We start from the raw sequence: 22,116 nt of genomic DNA, 5'->3' as shown, positions 1-22,116 counted from the left end.
TCAGTTTCATCTGGTTGAAGATCGGATTCATCATGCCGGTATGGAGATGGGTTTGTTGAGGATCTGTGCCGCTGGCTGCCGTGTCGATGAGGCCTTGTGTCTAGTTGAGACAATCTCTGCTGACCCTTCAGGGATGTGTTGTTGTCGTGTTAAGGCGCAGGTCCTCCATCTGATCTGTATACGGCATGGATCCGGCTGACTACAGTAAACCTTGGGATAAACAGAGAGATTATTAGCGTAGATGCAATTTTTCTTATGATCTAACGAGTACATTTAGTGTTACAGGAAGTGTTCCCAGTTCCGGCTGACCTAATTTATGCAGCCCAACAATCAAAAAACTGATTTGAAAATAGAAATTGTTAATGTGTTATGTGTGTGCTAGGTTAAAGAGATGCGTTTTTAGTCTAGATTTAAACTGACAGTGTCTGCTTCCCAAACAATGCTAGGGAGACTGTTCCAAACTTTAGGTGCTAAATAGGAAAGGTACAGCCTGTGGTTGATTTTGATATTCTAGGTGTTATTAACTGGCCAGAATTTTGAGATCGTAATAGACTATAATGCTTTAAGAGCTTGCTCAGATACTGGGGAGCTAAACCATTTAATGCTTAGTAAGTAATAAGCAACATTTTAATTTTAATTTTAAAACATATACAGTTCCTTACAACTTGTCAAATAAACCTAATCCCTGGATATTGACATGCTGCCAGGAGTCGTGTTTCCTGATATTTATATGTGCCTGATTTGACACCGGGGAAATACATCAAGCAAATCTGCCTGTGAATATTTTATATAACTACAATATCGGTAGGTTTAAATCCGAGTTATCACTTATATCAATGTTATATCATCATTTTGTCCAGTGCTTAAACATATATAGTTTTATAGTATAGTTTTTGTCAGTGTTGTTTATTTAAAAACACCCAATTATGCAGAATATAAGATGGAAAATATTTAATTGTTTAGTTGTCAACATAATATATAATAAAACAATATATACGGTATGATTTTACCTCAAAATCCATTGTTTCGACACAAAATGATAACTGCAAATCCATGTTTCTCTGCTGGAGTCCAGCTGTTTCTGTGGATTGCAGTGATCGATTTGCTTTTTTCTGTAGCTTTCCGGCAGTTTTTAAAATATATTACGTTACCTCAGGTTTTGTGTCAAAGCTATATTTGTACAGTGAATCACAAAGCTCTTTTTGGATGTGTTTTGTGTGTTTTTCGCGGCATTCATGCTGAAAACCAATTCTGCAGCTCAATCTTTTGCCACTCAGTGGGCGTGACCGCAGTCATAACGGTCGACGGTGACGTCACGTGCATACCCTCTATAGGAAGCCAATGCAGTGTTGACAGAACTGGGCTAATATGGTCATACTTCCTGGTATTAGTAAGAACTCTAGCTGCTGTGTTTTGGACCAGCTGGGGTTTGTTTATCAAGCGAGTAGGGCAACCACCCAGTAGAGCCCTACATTAATCTAGCCTTGAGGTCATAATACATGAACTAACTTTTCGCATTTGTCATTGAGAGCATATGTCATAGTTAAGATATATTTTTAAGTTGGAAGAATGTGGTTTTACAGATGCTAAATGTGACTTTCAAATGAAAGATTGGTATCAAAGAACACACCCAGTTTCGATTACAAAACCTGCACAGCCAAAATAGTTCAATGTAGTTCAATATCCCGAATTGAAAAGTAGAAATTGTACACCAGTTACAACCAAACATATTCAAAACATATTTATGTTATTTAGTATTTTATATAATTATATTCTTTTTTTTCTTTTCCTTTTTTCTGATTTAAATATGACAAAATGGCAAAAACAGTGCTAAACCTTGAAGCACAACAATCCATACACATTTTTTTCTTTTCTTATACAGAAAAAAAAAATGTTGAATATCTTCTTTCTAGGGCTCCGAGGGTTTTGAAGCACAGGTCAACCACTGCCTAGAAAATGCAGAGTATCTTTACTACAAGCTGAAGAGAAGAACAGATTTTCAGCTTGTCTTCAAAGAAAAAGTAAGTGTCATGTTTCTGTAAACTTTCAGCATATTTTAAAGATGGAAATTGCTGGGTGATTTCAACAATTGTTGTAAGTCATGTTGAATTTCAGCAGCCTGTCTGCCTAGCCATTACATACACATGGCTGTCATCACTTTATGATTTCATATTTCCTGTATTATTATTTCAGCCTGAACACAGTAATGTCTGCTTTTGGTATCTCCCAAAACGAGTGCAAAGCATTCCTCCAGGCCCAGAGCGAGACAGAGAACTTCACATGGTAAGTCAAGAAATTAAGCCTTTTTCGTTTTTTAATAAACCAGTAAGTTAAGGAAGACAAATAGTCTCCTTTTAGTTATTTACAGACCTGTTCCCATTATCTGCTTGAGGCTTTACAAGCTGACATTATAAATTTCCACAGGTGGCTCCAAAAATCAAGACAAAGATGATGGAGGAAGGATTCACAATGATTGGCTATCAACCTCTGCAAGACAAAGTGAATTTCTTCCGTTGTGTTTTCTCCAATCCAGCCACCCAGAGGGAGGATGTGGACTTCCTATTAGATGAAATTGCTCGTCTGGGTTGTGAACTCTAGAGTGCAAAAGACGTCTCTTTTGAAAAATCCCTCCTTTGTGCAAGATACATATTTATTTACAGCCTTCTTTCCTCATACCACTGATGCCATTACATACAGTCCTGCGAGTAGCATTTACAGCTTTCTTTTTACGTTTATCTTTGAACATTATTAGCCATTATTAATAATTTGTCACATTCCAAACGGAATAGATGATCACTAACTGATTTCATTAAATCAGCATGCTCCTTTAAGAGGCATCCCTTATACAGTATACCATGACTAAATGGCAGCTGCTCTTAATCAAGTTGTACAAATAGAGTGAATTTTGAAGGGATATTGGACTCCAGTCTTGCTGCTGTCAGATAGCTCAATTGTTTTGCAGTCTACTAGTGCCTCCTGCTGGTGGGATCTTCTAATACAAGACTAAGACAACATCTAAACTGTGTTATATATATTTTTTCTATAGGGATGCTCAAATAAGCAAATTTTTGGTCTCTGTACATCAGAATTTATTTGCAGCTTGGTTGGTTTTTATGCTTCGCTCTGTCCTACATTAAAGGAATTTTATCTGAAATTGATTTTACACATTATTTATTTGTCTACCACCTCCTGCTCTAGCTCCATAAGTAATAAGTTTATGTAACATGCAGGTTCCTTCAAACTAGTTTTATTACTGAAGCACAACCTGTTAGCTGGGATTAGTTTGTCTTCTAGACCACAAATGTCAGTTAAGACTGAAAATTGGACAGAACTGCTGATTTTTTTTTTTTTATCCCAAGCTCTTTGTTCTGGCAATATTTTTATCCCTGTATTTTCCAAATGTACATTTCAAAAGCATATGACAACATGCTTGTGCAAAGCATAAGATGATTTTTGAGTGCGTGTGACTGCGAAGATGGATTGTGTCAGTGTTGTGTGTTAATGGCCTGTTAAAGGCCCCTTTGGATAGGTGATTTACTAAAGTTAGAGGAGAAACCGACATGTGGACAACACCATCAATCATGTACAGTGCAGCCTAGTACTGTTGCATGATATCAGCAAATGCGTGCAGTTCTGTAGCATGTTGACAGCAGGCCGAGGTAAATGAGGTGTGCTTCTTTGGAACTGTGAGACAGTGCTCTAAATATGCAGTGATTGCCAAATCTACACCAAAAGTATGTGGAAGCTGTTGGAACACCACACCCATATTTTCTTTTTGAACACTTAATTTTCAAAGCAATTTGGATTAAAGGGTTTGTTCACCCAAAAATGAAAATTCTGTCATTTATTACTTACCCTCATGCCGTTCCACACCCGTAAGACCTTCATTAATCTTCGGAACACAAATTAAGATATTTTAGTTCAAATCCGATGGCTCAATGAGGCCTTCATAGCGAGTAATGTCACTTCCTCTGTCAAGATCCATAAAGGTACTAAAAACACATCTAAATCAGTTCATGTGAGTACAGTTGTTCAATATTTATATTATAAACCGACGAGAATATTTTTGGTGCGGCAAAAAAACTTTCAAAAGCGATTTCAAAACACTGCTTCAGGAAGCATCGGAGCATTATGAATCAGTGTATCGAATCATGAATCGGATCGCGGTTCAAACCCGCCAAACGGCTGAAATCACGTGACTTCGGCGCTCCGAACTGCAGATTCGACACACATCTGTGCTCCGACGCTTTCTGAAGCAGTGTTTTGAAATCGGCCATCACTAAATAAGTCGTTATTTTGTTTTGTTTTTTTGGCGCACCAAAAATATTCTCGTCGCTTTATAATATTGATATTAAACCACTGTACTCACATGAACTGATTTAAATATGTTTTTAGTGCCTTTATGGATCTTGAGAGAGGAAGTGACATTACTCCCTATGAAGGCCTCACGGAGCGATCGGATTTGAACTAAAATATCTTAATTTGTGTTCCGAAGATTAATGAAGGTCTTAAGGGTGTGGAACGGCATGAGGGTAAGTAATAAATGACAGAATTTTCATTTTTTGGGTGAACTAACCCTTTAATGAGGAGTTGTTCCTGCGTTTACTGCTATGACAGCTCCCACTCTTCTACATTTACACATTCATTGAGCAGACTCAAACAACTGGATGTACAGGCAAAGTATTTGGTATATCAGGTGAATCAGCCAGGCCTGTTAAAGGGTTAGTTCACCCAAAAATGAAAATTCTGTCATTTATTACTCACCCTCATGTCGTTTCACACCCATAAGACCTTCGTTAATCTTCGGAACACAAATTAAGATATTTTAGTTGAAATCCGATGGCTCCGTGAGGCCTCCATAGGAAGCAATGACATTTCATCTCAAGATCCATAAAGGTACTAAAAACATATTTAAATCAGTTCATGTGAGTACAGCGGTTCAATATTAATGTTATAAAGCGACGAGAATATTTTTGGAGCACCAAAAAAACAAAATAACGACTTATAAAGTGATGGCCGATTTCAAAACAATGCTTCAAGAAGCATCAGAGCACAAATGAATCAGTGTGTCGAATCTGCTGTTCGGAGCGCCAAAGTCACGTGATTTCAGCCGTTGGCAGTTTGACACACTGATTCATAATGCTCCAATGCTTCCTGAAGCATTGTTTTGAAATCGGCCATCACTAAATAAGTCTTATTTTGTTTTGTTTTTTGGCGCTCCAAAAATATTCTCGTCACTTTATAATATTGATATTTAACCACTGTGCTCACATGAACTGATTTAAATATGTTTTTAGTACATTAATGGATCTTAAGAGAGGAAATGTCATTGCTCCCTATTCAGGCCTCAATGAGCCATCGGATTTCAACTAAAATATCTTAATTTGTGTTCCGAAGATGAACGAAGGTCTTACAGGTGTGGAACGGCATGAGGGTGAGTAATTAATGACATTATTTTCATTTTTGGGTGAACTAACCCTTTAATTACAATGTTGAGTACTGTCATGCTTTTCATGATTTTTGAGATCACTCAAATGTGTTGATGTCTTTTATACATGCATTTTTCACATACCATGTCTATTTATAATCACACTTAGCCTATAAGATTACAATTTAAAAACATTCCAGTGATGGTCTAAAAAGGTATGCAAAATGACCTTGATTAACAACTGATCACTCATAATAATTTATCTTATATTATAATCATTTAGTTTGTATAGGAGTGATTTCTCAAAAGCATTAATCCACACATTACATCACAATGTGGAATGTTGAAATGCATGCAACAGAAATGTATGCTATTTAGTAGTATTTCCAAGAATGATAGGTGATATTTTCCCCCAAAACGGTAAAGACACTGTCATCAATCAAGTGTGATGGGTAGTGTTGACAGCTTCTGACACAGATGGGTGAGCCGCACTGGGCTAGAGCTCGTCACATATTTGGATATCAATGTACAAATGTTGTATTCAAAAATTGTGTATGAAAATTATTAATTAGATGTACATATATTATACATATTAAATCAAAACAATGTTTTAAATTTGCATTTTAGTGCCTTAAGTACAACTTAAATCACAGGAGTAGGTCTACAGCTGTAACATAAGCTAATGAGAGAAATCTAATTTTGATCTAACATCCAACAAGTTGCTGATAACATCATTAATAATGTCTGGGGAACAGGGGTGTGATAATGTTTCATTAAAGGAGTGTTCAGGCAAAAATGAAAATTTGTCGTCATTTACTCACCCCCATGTTGTTCTAAAACTGTTTGACCACCTTCTGCAGAACTCAAAAGATTTTATTTTGAAGGATGTTGGTAACCAAACTCCTACAGCATGCAAGACATTTCTCAAAGTATCTTCTTTTATATTTTTGGAAGAAAAAGTCATACAGGTTTGGATTGGAACTTCAGTACATGAGGGCGAGTAAATAATATTATTTTGCCTGAAATATTCCTTTAAGTGTCTTAAAGCTTTTTTTTTTTTTTTTGACAAACTCTACCATTGAAAAGTTTGGGGTCGAGAAGAATTTTTAAATGTTTTTGAAACTGAATGAAGTCTCTCATGCTCACCTAGGCTGCATTTATTTAAAAGTAATGTTGAGAAATATTATTACAATTTATAATAACTATTTTCTATTTTAATGTGTAAATTACTCCTGTGATGGCAAAGCTGAATTTTCAGCAGCCATTAATCCAGGCTTCAGTGTCACCCGATCCTTCAGACATTTTTCAGGATTATTTGATAAATTATTATATATATATATATATATATATATATATATATATATATATATATATATATATATAAAAAAAACACAGCATTGTTTGAAACACTTTTTTTTGTAGCAATGCAAATGTCTTTACTGTCAATTTTAAACATTAAAAAAAAAATCTTACTGACTCCAAACTTAAACATGATTGATGTGCAGCTTTTTAAGTAGCATATAACAGTGTCAAATGGTTATTATAGCTTTTAAATGACATAAATGACACACAATCTGTTATGATTAATAAAAAAAAAAAAAAAAAAAATCAGAGACTGATGTTTTCACTCATTTAATCAAAGGCAAATTCAAAACCTACAAGTAAAAAAATGTAATAGATTGTTTCCATTGTGGTATTTTAAAGAAACTGCTTAAATTGAAACACCTTAAAACAAGGACCAACTTTGATACATATACAGCAATGAACATTATTCAAAGGCAGTGCAGCTACATTATTAACATATAACATATTATGCATGTTATTTCATTTCTACAATTTAGTGTTGCACATCCTCTACAAATTGCACCACCCTACAGACTGTCAATAACGCACAACTCTAGTCTAGTATTAGAGACCAAGTTAATTTCCCTCAGGTACATACAAGACATGCAAATACATGGAGTCAACACTGCTAGATTCTTTCATGACATTTCTGCACATTAATTGAACAAATTTCCCAAGAAAGAATGAATCAGGGCTTTCATAAACATTGAAATACCATAAATTGCATAGATTTTGCCCTTGAGTTCTTTCATGTCCTTTTTTCGCTCATCTACCATATATGATCACAATCGTTTTTGAAATCACGTAAGAGATTTCACATTGGTTGGTCCATTTCAATTCTTAAATTCTGTTTTCTCTGTCTCATCCACAGGAAATAATAGTGAAGCGTTTGGACACACAGGACATGTTATGCAACACGATACCCAGAAGAAAAATCAAAATGAACGCCACAAGTAGCACAGTGCAAACCCCCGTCCATGCTGTGGTCTTTACCTCCTCCATCCCCTCCTCACCCGTGTCATCTCCCAACACGAGGCTCTGCCCATCAGAAACGTTTACCACCCCAACGCTTTTAGGGCCAAACCGGCATGCCGGTTGTCCAGGCAGCAGCGCCCCGTCTGCGTCCATAGGGACGGGAAGCAGGTAGCAACCATTGTTAGGTAAGTGTATAAAGATGGGGGTGTGTTCAGAGGAGTGAGATAGACTGATAATAGAGAGTACTTCCGGGTCATCGGGAAGATATGAGACCGAAAGCCCGCTGGGGATCTGTGTCACGTAACGACACCAAGGACAGCGGATCTCTCTCTGGCTGAGCCTCATCTGGCTCAGACATACGGAGCAGCAGGTATGTTGGCAGTGCAGGAGTTTGGGACGGCGCCGTTGGCTGAAGTAGTTGAAACAGATTTGGCACTCAAGCCTGGAGCTCTGGGACAAGGTCTCCATTGACAATAAAACGTGGCTGTTGCACATACAACAAATCTACTTAATTGCTTCAATGACAGTATCCTTGCCGATTTGTATCACCACTGCACTTCTTTGTCAACCACTCGGTGTTGATCAGGCCGTCAGTGCTTTAATCCACGTCTGGCTCTGCCTGTGGAAGCGAGACGAGGACGTTGCATCAAAACAGACTGTCAAGAATTTAATCCAAGTGAACACTTTTGGCACATACACAAGCAGGCAGAGTGGTTCATTTATTATGCGCTAGCTGTGAGCTGGATCTAAACTCGTGTCAGGTTTGACTTAGATGTAGATGTCCTGGATAAGCAAACAAATCAGCAGGGATTATGACTGTCCACAGTCACCCTGAGCTTAGACACGGATCGTGAAGAATGCCGAGGCTAAATTATGTATGTGAACTAAAAACATATATAACAATATGTATAACAGCTTAATTGGTTAATTATATGATTATGCAAAAATGACTTGACTGCTTCATGGAGTGATTCTTACCATGAGTTTAGCGCAGATCCAACCAGGGGTTCAAATCAGTCAATGAGCACAGCTGGAAAGGCAGTCCAAAGGAATATCCTTCCTCATCTAATGATGAAATGACTCTGTAAAAAAAGGAAAATACATAACAGTGTTATAGAATGGTGCAGTGTTGACGTATTTTTGTAGGCCAACTCGAAAGTTAGCTTCACCCTAGCCTCAGACACAGGGTTCCTACATATTTTCCATTTCAAAATTCCATACTTTTCCAGACTCAAATTTCCAGACCTCCTTCCAAACGTTTTTCTCCCATTGGTAAGCCTCAGTCTCCTTTTCTCTGTTTTCTCTGCTTCATGGTTGTAGTAATGGTCTTACAGTCTTTTAGTAATCTTTAAAGGTGCCGTAGAACGTCTTTTTAAAAGATGTAATATAAGTCTAAGGTGTCCCCTGAATGTGTCTGTGAAGTTTCAGCTCAAAATACCCCATAGATTTTTTTTTTTTTAATTAATTTTTTTAACTGCGTATTTTGGGGCATCATTAAATATGAGCCGATTTAGACTGCGCGGCCCCTTTAAATGCTCACGCTCTCCGCCCATGGAGCTCGTGCTTGCCTTTAACAGCATAAACAAAGTTCACACAGCTAATATAACCCTCAAAATGGATCTTTACAAAGTGTTCATCATGCAGCATGTCTAATCGCGCAAGTACAGTATTTATTTGGATGTTTACATTTGATTCTGAATGAGTTTGATAGTGCTCCGTGGCTAAAGCTAACATTACACACTGTTCGAGAGATTTATAAAGAATGAAGATGTGTTTATGAATTATACAGACTGCAAGTGTTTAAAAATGAAAATAGCGACGGCTCTCGTCTCCGTGAATACAGTAAGAAACGATGGTAACTTTAACCACATTTAACAGTACATTAGCAACATGCTAACGAAACATTTAGAAAGACAATTTAAAAAATATCACTAAAAATATCATGTTATCATGGATCATGTCAGTTATTATTGCTCCATCTGCCATTTTTCGCTGTTGTCCTTGCTTGCTTACCTAGTCTGATGATTCTGCTGTGCACAGATCAAGACGTCCTACCCTTGTCTAATGCTTGAACATGAGCTGGCATATGCAAATATTGGGGCGTACACCCCGACTGTTACGTAACAGTCTGTGTTATGTTGAGATTCGCCTGTTCTTCGGAGGTCTTTTAAACAAATGAGATTTATATAAGGAAGAGGAAACAACGGTGTTTGAGACTCACTCTATGTCATTTCCATGTAATGAACTCTTGTTGTTTAACTACGCCGAGGTAAATTCCATTTTTAATTCTAGGGCACCTTTAAATTAGTTTGATTTTTTAAATAAAGTTTGGTATTTAGTATTCACGTCTCGGCCCTTCTCTTCTTAAAACCACATACCTGTGAGACTTTTGTTGGGGATTACTCTACAAGTACTAATATTCCCTGTTTAACAGGGTGGCATAGTGACTTAGTTTTCCTTTCCGACCATATCACTCGCTACATAGGCGTAAATATTTAATTTAACATTCTAATAATTCGACACATTTACTTCATAGACATCGTTCTCTGATTTATCCATTCTGCTCTGTGTTTGCTCTGTTGTCGGTATTTGTTGTTGGTATCAAAGCATTTCTATAGAGTAGCCTATGAGTAGCCTAGCAGTATAAGCGCAGTAATATTTTAGAAATTCATGAGTTTATAAGCATCTGCAAAGTCAAAAGAGGTGTAAAAGGTGATGGATGGAACTAAGTTGTTGTAGGGGGGTCTGGGGGCATCGTCCCCCAGGAGAAGATTTTTGTGATTTTAACATGTAAACGAAGCATTCTGGTGCTCTTTGACAAGAACATAAATGGAAAAAAACATTTGCTTCAAGTAAAAATAATAAATAAATAAATAACTGGCAGTATGACTGAGCATTGACACAAAGTTCACAATTGAATGTAATTTTGATTCAGAAGCTTGCAATTAGATTTGATTAGATTTTTTTTTTTTTTTTTACTTGAAAAGTAATCACTCTCAACCAATGCTGTAAACTACACATAGAACCACAGCTGGTAAATCATTATAATATTAGGTTAAAATTGATTTGTAAGCTACTTACATATAGGCTAAATTACACAAGGAAATTTATATAAATTTTTAATGACAATTATTTTTCTATTCTTTTTTTATTTAGACAACATTAACATTTAAATGGTGGCTGTCATAAAACAGATTTTTACATTCAATATTAAAGCATGTGTTAAGTACAAATACAATGAACATGCAATAGCCTATAGTGCATATATTGAGAAGTTCATTATTGAAGTTCATTTTTATAGCTGAATAATGAGTTTTTGGCTTTTCTGAGGTAGGCTAAATGTGACATTTTTACAAGCCGTTTTATTGACGCCTTTCTGCGGTTGAAACACTGATTGATCGATTGTGATATGATATGGATTTCGGCAAGTTGTACTGTACCTTTCTACATACCTTCGGATGTTCATTTATGTATATTTTATGTTCTAACTAGTAAAGCAGAAGAGATGGTCGGTTCACGAGCGATACAGCGATCTTTCACGCCACAGAGCAGCAAGAAAGATCGCGACTCACTCCAGCCTATGGGAAAGTAGCCCATTTTCGATTCTTGTGAAAATGCTGAGACACAACCTCTTCGGATCTACACGATTCACATAAATTATGTATTTTGATTCAAAAGGGCAAATTTCGCTGTAAAGTGACTAGTTTGCAGGTATGATAAATTAGAAACCTGAATAGAGACAATAGTCTGGAAACACAAATATTTTTCCATATTCTGATTTCTTTTTTCCATACTTTTCCAGACCTGGAAATTTCTCAAATCAAATTCCATACCGCGTAGGAATCCTGCAGACATCACACCCAACGTGAACGTCTGATGCATATGGCACACTTCACTGGAAACACTTCAGGATTTTCAAAGTTGTCATCTGTTTGGTTGAATTCTACAGGATGTCGTGTGTCATGTTCTTTAATGGTCCGCCTGTAAACAAATGCCATGAAGCCAAACCCCCTTATGGAAGAAGAGCGCCATCATGTAAACTAAACACTGGATTTTCAAAATTATGTGAAGTTTGCGGCTCAATTGTTGCAGTAAACTTGCACAACAATTCACGCCGGTCTGCTATTGTAGGGACATCGACTTTACATTTTCACGCCCCTAAACATGACGCGGAACAAAACGACATGTGACTGGTTGAGTTACATGTCAGTCAAACATTCTCTTGGGCAGTCCTTGGCCAATGAAAGCTGCGATAGAGTCCAGACCTTCTGCATTCATTCTGAAGGCCTGGCTATGTGAGACTAGAATCACCCAGGTTCCAATAGGATTTTTCAACTGGCTTTTAGATTATTGCAGAAAATAAGATCTGTAACTAACAAAAGCTTATGATTCTTACACATTTTGTTCTTCATGATAATCTTAACGTATAAACAACTTTTAGGAATTTTGAAGCATAAACGCATTTGGCAGAAGTCAAAAGCTAAACGTTGGCTACAAACAAACTACACCACGGTCGCATGACTTCAACGTCACCATCACTAAGCTTCCGACAACTCTTACGAACATTTTCCCTGAAATTTCGAGTTATAATAGTTTGCAAGAGCATGATTATAAACACAACGAGGCTGTGACTAGTGAGTAGATGAGTTTATCTGTTCAGCTGATGATGTTTAATGTCCCCGACAACCTCTGTAATACCATTTAGCCACTTGTTAGCAACCGCATTTTATAAGACAAGTAAAACACAAAAAAACAAGTACTACTGATGTACTTTATATCATAGATTAAAATGTGTAAATATCTTGAGCCTGACCTTATTTCAGGCATTCAACCAAAAACCTATTCAAAAAACACTTTGACTTCTGGACGGTGGAAATTTAAATGCTAAAATGCTAACTTGTTTCCGGGTTTTGGCCTACAAAAATACATTATGCCTACACCAATCTATTTAGCTGTCTTAAGCCCTATTCGGACGGGATTAGTTTTACGTGGGGAGGTGGAGTAAAGTAATTTTACCTCAGGATGTCTGTAATTTTAATTGGCCAATTCGCACGGGAAAAGACATCTCAGTAAAACTAGCAGAAGTGGGAGGGATAACTCGATTTACGCACCGCCGTCACCTCCCTGTCGTCATGTGGGTTACGTTGCTTCCTGATACAATGTGCGAAAACACATATAATCTAAATATATAAACTATAAATAACAGTTAGGTCCGATTTATTAATTAAATTCTGATTGTATTATTATGGTAATAGGCACTTGGCTAAAGACAAAATTAGTTTTGTGTCTCTGACAATTGCTTCGATCTTCTTTTTGCTCTGAATGGTATGTAGAAAATAGTTGAAGTTTGCCACAGACTTGTCCCACCACCAACATCACAAATTAATGTTTCTTCAAGTGCTTCCATGCTTGAAAAATGCGCAGAAAACTACTTTTAAACAGGAAATTACGTAATTTTACCATACAAATGTACAGAAGGTCTATTCGAATGGAATTAGTATTACCTCAGGTAATTTTTCCAGACCTTTTTACAGAAGGTAAAAGTCGCCGTAATCATTGTCCGTAATGATTACTGAGATGGCACATTCGGATGGGACTAAAATCACTGAGAAGCTCTGGTAATAATTACTTTACCCCCACCTCTAATCCCATCCGAATAGGGCTTTACAGTTCATCTAATCTTGAAGTAGGGAGAGTGAGGTAATATGTGCCACTTTTTGAAGTTGTCCTCTAGACAAGGAGAAATTAGAGGTAAAAAAAAAATATATATATATACATATACACACACAGATTAGCAGACAGGGGAGGAAGAGTACTAGATGTGTCATGTGAGGTCTGAAACCCCCTTTACGTGACATGCATTTAGAAATGATTCATATTACACAGCTGTCTGTGATTGAGAAATGTACATGCAAAAAGTGACAGATAAAATGAAATTTATGTCAGACATATAAAAAAAAATTATCATAAAAATATAACCATTTGGTATATCCATTTCTGGCCATATGTATATCCCTCCCACTTCTGCTAGTTTTACTGAGATGTCTTTTCCCGTGCGAATTGGCCAATTAATATATATATATATATATATATATATAAAAAAAAATTTGAGCAAAGCATCTATAACATATGGCCACAGAAGATGTCTTCACAAAAAAAAAAAAAAAAAAAAAAAAAAAAATTAAATATATTTACATAAATATGTTTGGTTTTAGTTACTTATGTTTCCTGTTTAGTATTTTGGCCATATATTTTCTATCAAAATAAATTTATATTTCATATTATATATAAAAAAACCAAACACATTTTGCATTCGCATTTACCATTTTGTAATACATTTTGGCATTGGAATATATTCACTTTGAAAAATATAGTTTCTTTAATCTGCACTATTTACAACAGGTATTTAGCATATTTATTATTTGAAATACATATGGCCAGAAATGGATATACCAAATGGTTATATTTTTATGATAATTTTTTTTATATGTCTGACATAAATTTCATTTTATCTGTCACTTTTTGCATGTACATTTCTCAATCACAGACAGCTGTGTAATATGAATCATTTCTAAATGCATGTCACGTAAAGGGGGTTTCAGACCTCACATGACACATCTAGTACTCTTCCTCCCCTGTCTGCTAATCTGTGTGTGTGCTCTTTTGTTCTGCTTTTTTCTATGCTTCATATCCCTCTTCTACTTCTTTTATTTAATGTTTTATATTTATGATAATATCAAGGAATTTAAAATGTCCATAAGTTTGGAAGGACACTATATAAATAAAATGCATTATAATAATAATAATAATTATTATTATTATTATTATGTGCTCTGTTATCAATATAATTTAACCATGTAATCAGGGTAATTTCTTTGCCATAAAATGTTGTTCTACTCAATGGGCAGCATAATCCACAAGTGTTTGTGCACACACAAATTTTTACTGGGTGAAAAAATTCCCCTTACAAGCAACAGCAAAATGTGACCTAGTTTAGTTGAGCCTGCAGGCAAAATTTCTGAAACCTGCATGACACATGACTATTAGCATGCATGAAGCTGACCAGTGACTGAGAGTTCAAAACCCCTCCGGCACTCATGACTCCTTCTGACCTTAACAAATTCAGAGCATAAACATTATTCCTAACCTCATCTAAAATTGATTTGAGGGCATTTGTTTCCTTCAGGTACTGTACAGCTAATATGCATTTTAATTGCTTGGCTCAGAGCTTGTCACTAAGGGAGGAATATTCAAGGGAAAATGAAGTGTGCCAGTGCTACAAATGTCAATCACCTGAGAAAAGAACGGACACTTATCAAGTGAACAAGTTAAATGACTTGTGTCCACATTGCCAGCACTTTACTCCAGACTTCCTTTTGTTACACTTACAGCAATAACAATTATGTGCTTATGTGACCATGACATACAAAACAAAACCGTTATCTCATTGTGCTCTTCTCTTTCAAGTTCAAAGGTTTACACCACGCAAGTAATTGCTCATATAAGTATAATTCATCTCCATCCCTTGAGGAGAAAAATAATTAATAATGCAATTAAGCCTGCTATTGTGGTATAAACGGACGGACGCCCCTGAGGGCTTATCCATTATTAAGTGCACATTATCTTGTGATGGAGAAGTAGAAATATTTCCTTTCTCTTTGGGATTTCCAGTCAAAACACATTACAGCAATCTCATAGATGGATTTAGGGACTTGCAGACACAAATACTTTTAATTTACGAATAAATCTAGGGGGCTTAACAAAAACAGTTTGACGTGTGAAGTCATGATTATTTCATGCTCATCCAACTGGTATCATTACAAATCAGAAAACAAATGTCCATTGCAAATAAAACAAATCCATCTTGCTGTGACGGAGAATTCAGTTACCTTGAAAACCACTCCAGCTCAATTTCACATTGCATAATTTCCTTCAGCAATTCTGGTATGGCACACACAGGGGAGAAAATGTGCCAATCTATTAAACGTCCTGTGGGCAAATTTACCAAATCATATAAAATACTTGCGAAGGTGTAACCTTGAGAAAATTTTCTCAGAGTTATCACTTTTGTACTTGCATTAAACTCTGATTTTATGCTGAACAAGCTTGCTTTTACCTGCCACGGAAATATTAGTGTTTTTTTTTTTTACTTTTACTTTAAAACAATAGGAGGATCAAGTGCATAATGAAATACAATACACTAGATGCACTTCAAGTTATACTATCAAATGTGAAACCTTTGATTTCAGTTTTAAAAAATTAGAACCCCATGGTAGAAGCTTTGCTGAGGGTCCGATGTCTCAAAAACTAAGACAATGAAACAAGCAGATAAACTGTCAGCTGCACGCTAGAGCGAAGCATCAACCTGATGGATGCAGCTGAATCAGGGGATTTGTCAGAAAGGGGGCAAAGCAAAAAATGAAAAATGTCACTTAAAAACTGAGACCGTGTGGCATTCTCAAGGACAATGCGCTGACTTGAGCAGGTGGGGAGGGGAGCCATTCATGCATGCTCTTGGCCTTTACTTTTGATGCCTTTTTTTTCTTGAAACATAGGACATCTGTGGGATATTGTTGTGCACCTCCAACATTAACCTGGGCAAAAAATGCAGAAATGTAAAACATCCCAAGGCAGGCGATGCGTAATTTATGCAGCAAAGTCACACAGTGTTTATTTTCATACTGCAACACAACTGAGCAAGGTGTGTTTGCGACAAGAATCAGATAAGCATTTAACTTTGTACTGAAATGCTGTCTTAACGGGTGTCAAATTAACAGAACCCTTACAGTGATTAAAGTACAATGCCGACCATGTACACAAACGTGTTAATAAGAAACCAAACGTATAAAGAAATGGCCTCTCGAATGCTGAGTGGATCAAGCAGTGTCTGATAGCAATGCACTGAGATGAGATAATGCAAGATAATATCAGTGGAATTCACTAATCCAGTCCCAAGGACATGGTAAAGTCAAACAGTATCTGATATCAACATTTCTGTTAAGGCTAAATGACAAAACAGACTCTGTGAGCCAAATGTTGGGTTTTTATAGGGATAACCCAAATATTTTGGGCTTTGTGACATGTACAGGCATTATCAGGGCATGTCTGTTTTCAAAGACAGACATATTTAGACTAGTTGTCATTGTTGGCCGTCTCTCAAAACCTAGTAAGACGCCTACATAACATTTATCAGATGTGCTTTTAAAGTTCAACACGCCTATGCTACCCAGAAATGCTGCCTTGGTAGGTAGCTGACTTTGTTTTGACACGCAGCCATTGTGGCGTGCCACTACACAATCAAAACAAGACTTGAACCGGAACAGAGACAGAAAGCTGCCCGAAAAAATCTTGCTGCAATGCAAAAGAGCAAGTTTTCTACAGTACTAAACTGATGCATAATACAACACAATACAAAACTTAGTGTCTTGGTACAAAGGATGAACTTGCTTTAAACAAACATATTGTGTGTATTCTAATGAAGTTACACATTTAGCGAAGTTTATAATACCGCAGATAAAAAAATTTAAAAAACGTACCATAACGCAAAATATGCATCAATGCCATGGAACAAAGACTGATCGAAACATGCTTTGTTTCCTGTAAACTCTGTTTAAGAGTTTAACAAAATCTTAGCATTACATTTTTGATGGAAATGCACAAATCGGAAAGCCAAGTCGTTGTATCCGTTTCTCTAAAAGGAGGGAAGAAAAACTCACCTTCTATATCGAGATGATCTTTCATCTTATGCAAACGGTGAAGATCGCATGCAGAGGAGTCTCATCTGTCATACTTCACTCTGCCTTCTTCAAAGGCTATACTGTAAATGGTCCCTGCTACTCCCACAGCGCAGCCAATAGCGAGCGACGTCTGCGAAGAGAACAGCCAATAGGGAAGCCAGCTAATGTGATTGCCACCAGCGTTGGTCGGGTCTGAACAGGTCTGTTCATTTTAGTCGTTTTAAGGTGGATTATATTTGTCATAAAACAAATACATACTTGCCTTGCACGCTAAGTAAAACAAACAGTCTTCTAAAACATATAATCCTCAATTTAAGTAAACACTAAACAAATATTAACGATATAAAACCCGTTTCCGTAGTTTAGAATGTCTTTATGAGCACTTTATGGATTTTTAAAGTTGGATTTATAGCACGAATATAAATCTTGAAAAGGAATAAACTTGGCTACTTGAGATACGAACAATGCTGTTAGTGAAGTAAAAACTGTTGCATGACAAGTTGTTTATCCATTTCTATACCACTCCTCTGGGCAAAGTAAGATTAAATTTAGAGGAAGCCATCAAAACGGACTATTAATGTCAAAGCTGTCATTCAAAGTGACATAACGTATCGCTTGCAACACAGAAATATAAAATCAAATGGAGAATGCAGTCTGACATTTGGGCAAACAATTTTTTTTTTTTGGTAAATATAGTAATTGACAATTTCAGATCCTTCTGTAAATAGAAATATGGGCAGTTAGACTCAGGGCAGCCATCATATAGGCTATACATTTGACTAATAAGCCAAACATCTAATAAGCCTTTTTAACTAGTAAGGTCCACCTCACTAATCAGTTCAACAGGTATCACTATTAGTCAGGAAATTTGAAAAGTGAGGACCTCAGAAGCCCATGTGCACACAAACACCATTTCATGTATTTGCGGAAAGGTAGACCATGGCAAAAAGGGAAAAAAAAACAAAAAAAACCCCTCTAGCATTAGACTAGAGTTTTTCCCCAAAGTTCACCACTAACAGATGCTGGAATCATGACAAGTCCAGACTAAGGATCTAACCCTCAAATTAGAAACATGGATGTCCATGCGTTTCTAAAAAAGGGGAAGGAGGGGACAAAAAAAAAAAAAAAAAAAAACCCACAACCCCACTTACTGGACACAGGTCAAGTGCAATGCCAAGACTTTAATGACACAATAACACTGTACAGCTAAATGGAGTTTTGCATGTCAACATTACACTGATGTATAAAAATGTCACAGTAATAAAAACAAAAGACATCTGTACTAAGAGTGGCCAAACTGCCAAATTGTCCACTTTATTTCTCATCCTCCCTTTTTTTCCCTTTTGCATCACCCCTTAAACCGGCTGCATCTCCAGTGTCAAAATGTTTTGAAACCATCTCAGTGGGACAGACCTTGATCATGCAGAAATTCAGAGCCCTTACCAGACAAGATCTACACCTCCCAGATCAAGGAACATAAGAGGCCTTGTAGGCATAGGTCAAGGCCTGGTCCAATGAGAGCAGTCTCAGCGTAATATTAAGATGAATGCATTGCACCCAAAATGGAAAAAGTCAACTTGAGCACTGGAAATGCAGCAAGGTGTACATCACGGTCATACTTTTCAGTTACATACAGTCAAGAACAGTGTCCATGTGTACATTCATAGTGAAGTGCGCATTTTACACAAGTTTAGGGTAATACATTAAGTATTACAGCAGTGCATAGTGGTTTAGTATCGTGTGCCTCTTTTCTTCATAGCACCTGATGGGACAAAGATGTTGCACAAATAAAAACAAGATTCAGAAGAAAATTTTACTTGTTTAAAACCCTAAACTCACCTCTGCCCCTCTGGCAGTAGGTAAATTCGGTCTCATCATAGTCATCGTATTCACTTCGTGGCCTTTGCTGGTGGATTGTCTTACAAGTCGGCCTTCTCAATGGAGTTCTCCCTTTAGAAGTAAAAAAAGAACCGTTTAAATGACAAAGCATACTTGCCACTTGAAGTGAATAAGTTCAGAAGACTCTAGACATCTAGGCATGCATGGATGTCAACATTTTAAGTGTTTTATGTAATATATAAATAAAGACATCCTACCTTGATCTTGAGGTCCACCAACTTGTCTCCAAGACCTTGGTTTGGCACCACAACTTGCCCAATTCTCTTGGTCAGACACAACACCCTCTCGCCGTCGTTCTAAAAATATTTTAACATGAGCCAACCACCTGACACCATTAGGATTTAAATGGGAAAAAAAAAAAAAAACCCTTACCATTACAAGGCCTGCACAAGGCACCCTTTTGAATTCTCTTATCTGCTTTAGCCAGAGCACCATACTCCTCACAAAACTCTCCTTTGGGATGCACTCGAGCCTGCTCACGTAGATCACAGCTCTCTTGGCCTTCGCACAGCAGCTTCCTATGTCGGTGTTTGGCACAGTGGTGCCCACAAGAGGGTAGTGCATGCCTACTACAACACTTCCTCTTGGAAACTCTCGGAGACTCGCAGTTACTCCGCACCTCCCCTTCAAGGTCATACTCACAGTCTTGATCAGACACCTCATTCCTCTCAAGATGGCTGTGCTCAGCCATCTTACACATTCCTACCTCATCCTGCAAGCTTGACCCGCAGCACACACATGTTTTCTGGCAGACCGAGCAGGTTTTCTCCATACTCAAGAGCTCTTTTCGGGAACGAATGGGCACGCCACTTTCAGCCAGCCTGCCACCACCCACATACACGTGTCCTGGAACAAGATCAAGATCCTCCACATCAGTGGAGAACATTTCATCTCTGGAGGAGAGTTCATCTATGGATGGACTCAAGACACTCTGGCGCTCTTGGGTCACCTGAGGGTAGTAGCTGTAGGAATATGCGCCTCCAATTGAGGAGAGATAGTTTTGTGGCGGCAACAGAGTAGATGGAGAATCAAAGTAAACAAGTGGGTCAATCTCTCGTTCAAGACTGAGGCCAGTTGTCGTCTTGTTGCAGGGCAGGCGAAGTATTTGATAAGGCAGGTCGAAGTCTTCAGAGAGCTTTATAAGAGGTTCCATAACTACAGCAGCATCAGTCAACACTATATTCTGCACCTGCTCATCATCCGGTTTCTCAAAGTCGTGGCTCTCTGTTGGATCTGCAGTGCTTTCGACACCACTACAAAACACATTGCCAGTTGCACTGGCTGCAGACTTCCCATTTTGGCAGCACATTTCATCAGCAACACTCTGTTGGTCATCTTCCTCATTAGCATCCTCTTCCTCATGGACAGAAGAACTGTCAAGGGGCAGCACATCTGACAACACACATTCATCCAGTCTACCCTGGCTAGACTCTGCATCATACGCAGAGTCACTGTAGGTTGTGGGCCTTGTGACCTGATTGACCTGCTCTTCCTTGCCTTCCTGAGAGGCAAGCTCCAACTTGGAGTCTTCATTTAAACAGGCCAACTTATCTCTCTGCACTACATCAGGGGTAGAGGAGACCACTTGCCCCTTGTCACCACCTTGTTCACAGGCCTTGAGACTCTCAATTTTGTCTATCAGTTTGTTGACTGAATCACTAGGATCGGTTTGGACCTCAGAACAGGCAGTCTCCCGGTGCATCCCTGCGTGTTGAACGTGGTGACGGACGCGCAAGTCATAGGATGCAACAGAAGGATAATGGGGGTTGATTCTTCTGTAATCGATTGGCTGCATGGGTGCATGTGGAACCACATACCCAGGATACTGCATAAACTGATAAGGGGCCATGTAAGGACGGCCAAAGTGCAAAGCTAGAAAAAAAAAAAAAAAAATTAAGTGGAAATCTTCAACAATAAGCAATGCTTCATAGACAAAACTTACCTGGCCCTGGAAAGCCATAGTGGCCATATGGATTCATCGGCCATTGATACATGAAATAAGGCTGAGATGGTGGCTGAACATAGAAGAAAGGTCTAGTGTGGTTTACTGGATGGTGAGGTTGCCCAACTCCCATTGATTGTGAAGTGTTGTTTATGCCTAAAAACAACAAACAAAAAAAATATTCCACCAAGAAGTATTTGCCAGATATAGATAATTTCAGTCTTCCTGTAGCTCAGAGGAGCTAGCAATGCCAAGGTCAAGGGTTTGAGTTCCAGGGATTGCATTAACTGATTTAAGTGTACAATAAATAATATCATCATCATCAGGTATAAGGACACACACACACAAAATAAAGTCCCCACAACATAGGGCCACACACACACCATCAAAAAGCAGTCAAAAACTTTTTTTTTTTGGTAAGACAGAAGTTTGAGGATATTACCTTCCATTTCTTGTGAGGAGACGAAGAAAGACAGTACAGGATACAAAACACCGCAATACTGTAAAACATGCAGAACTTTGATAGATTAGGCCAAACAACACCAGAAAAGGTCAAAATCATCTTAAAATAAACAGGTAATTGTACTGTCAAACGTAGCCTACTTTTTACAATACAAAAACGACTAACCTTAGATGTGAAAGTGACAAAGTGGACTTAAATGTGTATAGAGCGAGAGCGACTAACTCTGTCTTTAAAGCTTTGCACTACAAATTTATAGATCTCGTGCCTGTTTCCAGAGATCCATATTAATGCAATCAAATGGCAGCCAGCAGGTGTACCCAATTTGTCC

At 37.6% G+C, this 22,116-nt stretch overlaps 3 protein-coding genes across 3 annotated transcripts in view; 1 reads left to right on the top strand and 2 right to left on the bottom strand.

Moving 5' to 3' along the window:
- gad3 (glutamate decarboxylase 3) overlaps nt 1-2,598 on the top strand; it is a 32,071-nt gene extending 29,473 nt beyond the window's left edge. The window contains exons 13-15 of the mRNA XM_067364069.1: nt 1,914-2,021; nt 2,194-2,283; nt 2,425-2,598. Coding sequence (XP_067220170.1) covers nt 1,914-2,021; nt 2,194-2,283; nt 2,425-2,598 — 372 coding nt within the window. The remainder of the gene's footprint in view (nt 1-1,913; nt 2,022-2,193; nt 2,284-2,424) is intronic.
- Nucleotides 2,599-7,058: 4,460 nt separating this feature from the next.
- rnf152 (ring finger protein 152) lies at nt 7,059-17,557 on the bottom strand. Its single transcript, XM_067363376.1, has 3 exons — nt 17,464-17,557; nt 8,726-8,829; nt 7,059-8,366 (listed from the first exon to the last, which is right to left on the bottom strand). Exon 3 carries the CDS (start codon nt 8,240-8,242, stop codon nt 7,634-7,636), a length of 609 nt encoding a protein of 202 aa, XP_067219477.1. The 5' UTR covers nt 8,243-8,366; nt 8,726-8,829; nt 17,464-17,557; the 3' UTR covers nt 7,059-7,633.
- A 1,258-nt stretch (nt 17,558-18,815) lies between these two features.
- Nucleotides 18,816-22,023, bottom strand: buc (bucky ball). Its single transcript, XM_067363647.1, has 7 exons — nt 21,954-22,023; nt 21,768-21,825; nt 21,326-21,481; nt 19,756-21,255; nt 19,581-19,679; nt 19,324-19,434; nt 18,816-19,246 (listed from the first exon to the last, which is right to left on the bottom strand). Exons 2-7 carry the CDS (start codon nt 21,772-21,774, stop codon nt 19,215-19,217), a joined length of 1,905 nt encoding a protein of 634 aa, XP_067219748.1. The 5' UTR covers nt 21,775-21,825; nt 21,954-22,023; the 3' UTR covers nt 18,816-19,214.
- Between the last annotated feature and the right edge of the window lie 93 nt (nt 22,024-22,116).

The sequence above is a fragment of the Chanodichthys erythropterus genome, chromosome 16, assembly GCF_024489055.1.
Source record: "Chanodichthys erythropterus isolate Z2021 chromosome 16, ASM2448905v1, whole genome shotgun sequence".
NCBI lineage: Eukaryota > Metazoa > Chordata > Actinopteri > Cypriniformes > Xenocyprididae > Chanodichthys > Chanodichthys erythropterus.
This window is presented reverse-complemented; position numbering and strand designations above follow the sequence as displayed.

Excerpts from the sequence above, each read along its gene's own strand:
- rnf152 (XM_067363376.1), bottom strand. The coding sequence starts at position 8,242 with ATGTGCAACAGCCACGTTTTATTGTCAATGGAGACCTTGTCCCAGAGC.
- buc (XM_067363647.1), bottom strand. Across the intron at positions 19,680-19,755 it reads CTTGTGCAGGCCTTGTAATG|AACGACGGCGAGAGGGTGTT; the intron begins GTAAGGGTTTTT and ends AAATATTTTTAG. Across the intron at positions 19,435-19,580 it reads TGGTGGACCTCAAGATCAAG|GGAGAACTCCATTGAGAAGG; the intron begins GTAGGATGTCTT and ends TTACTTCTAAAG.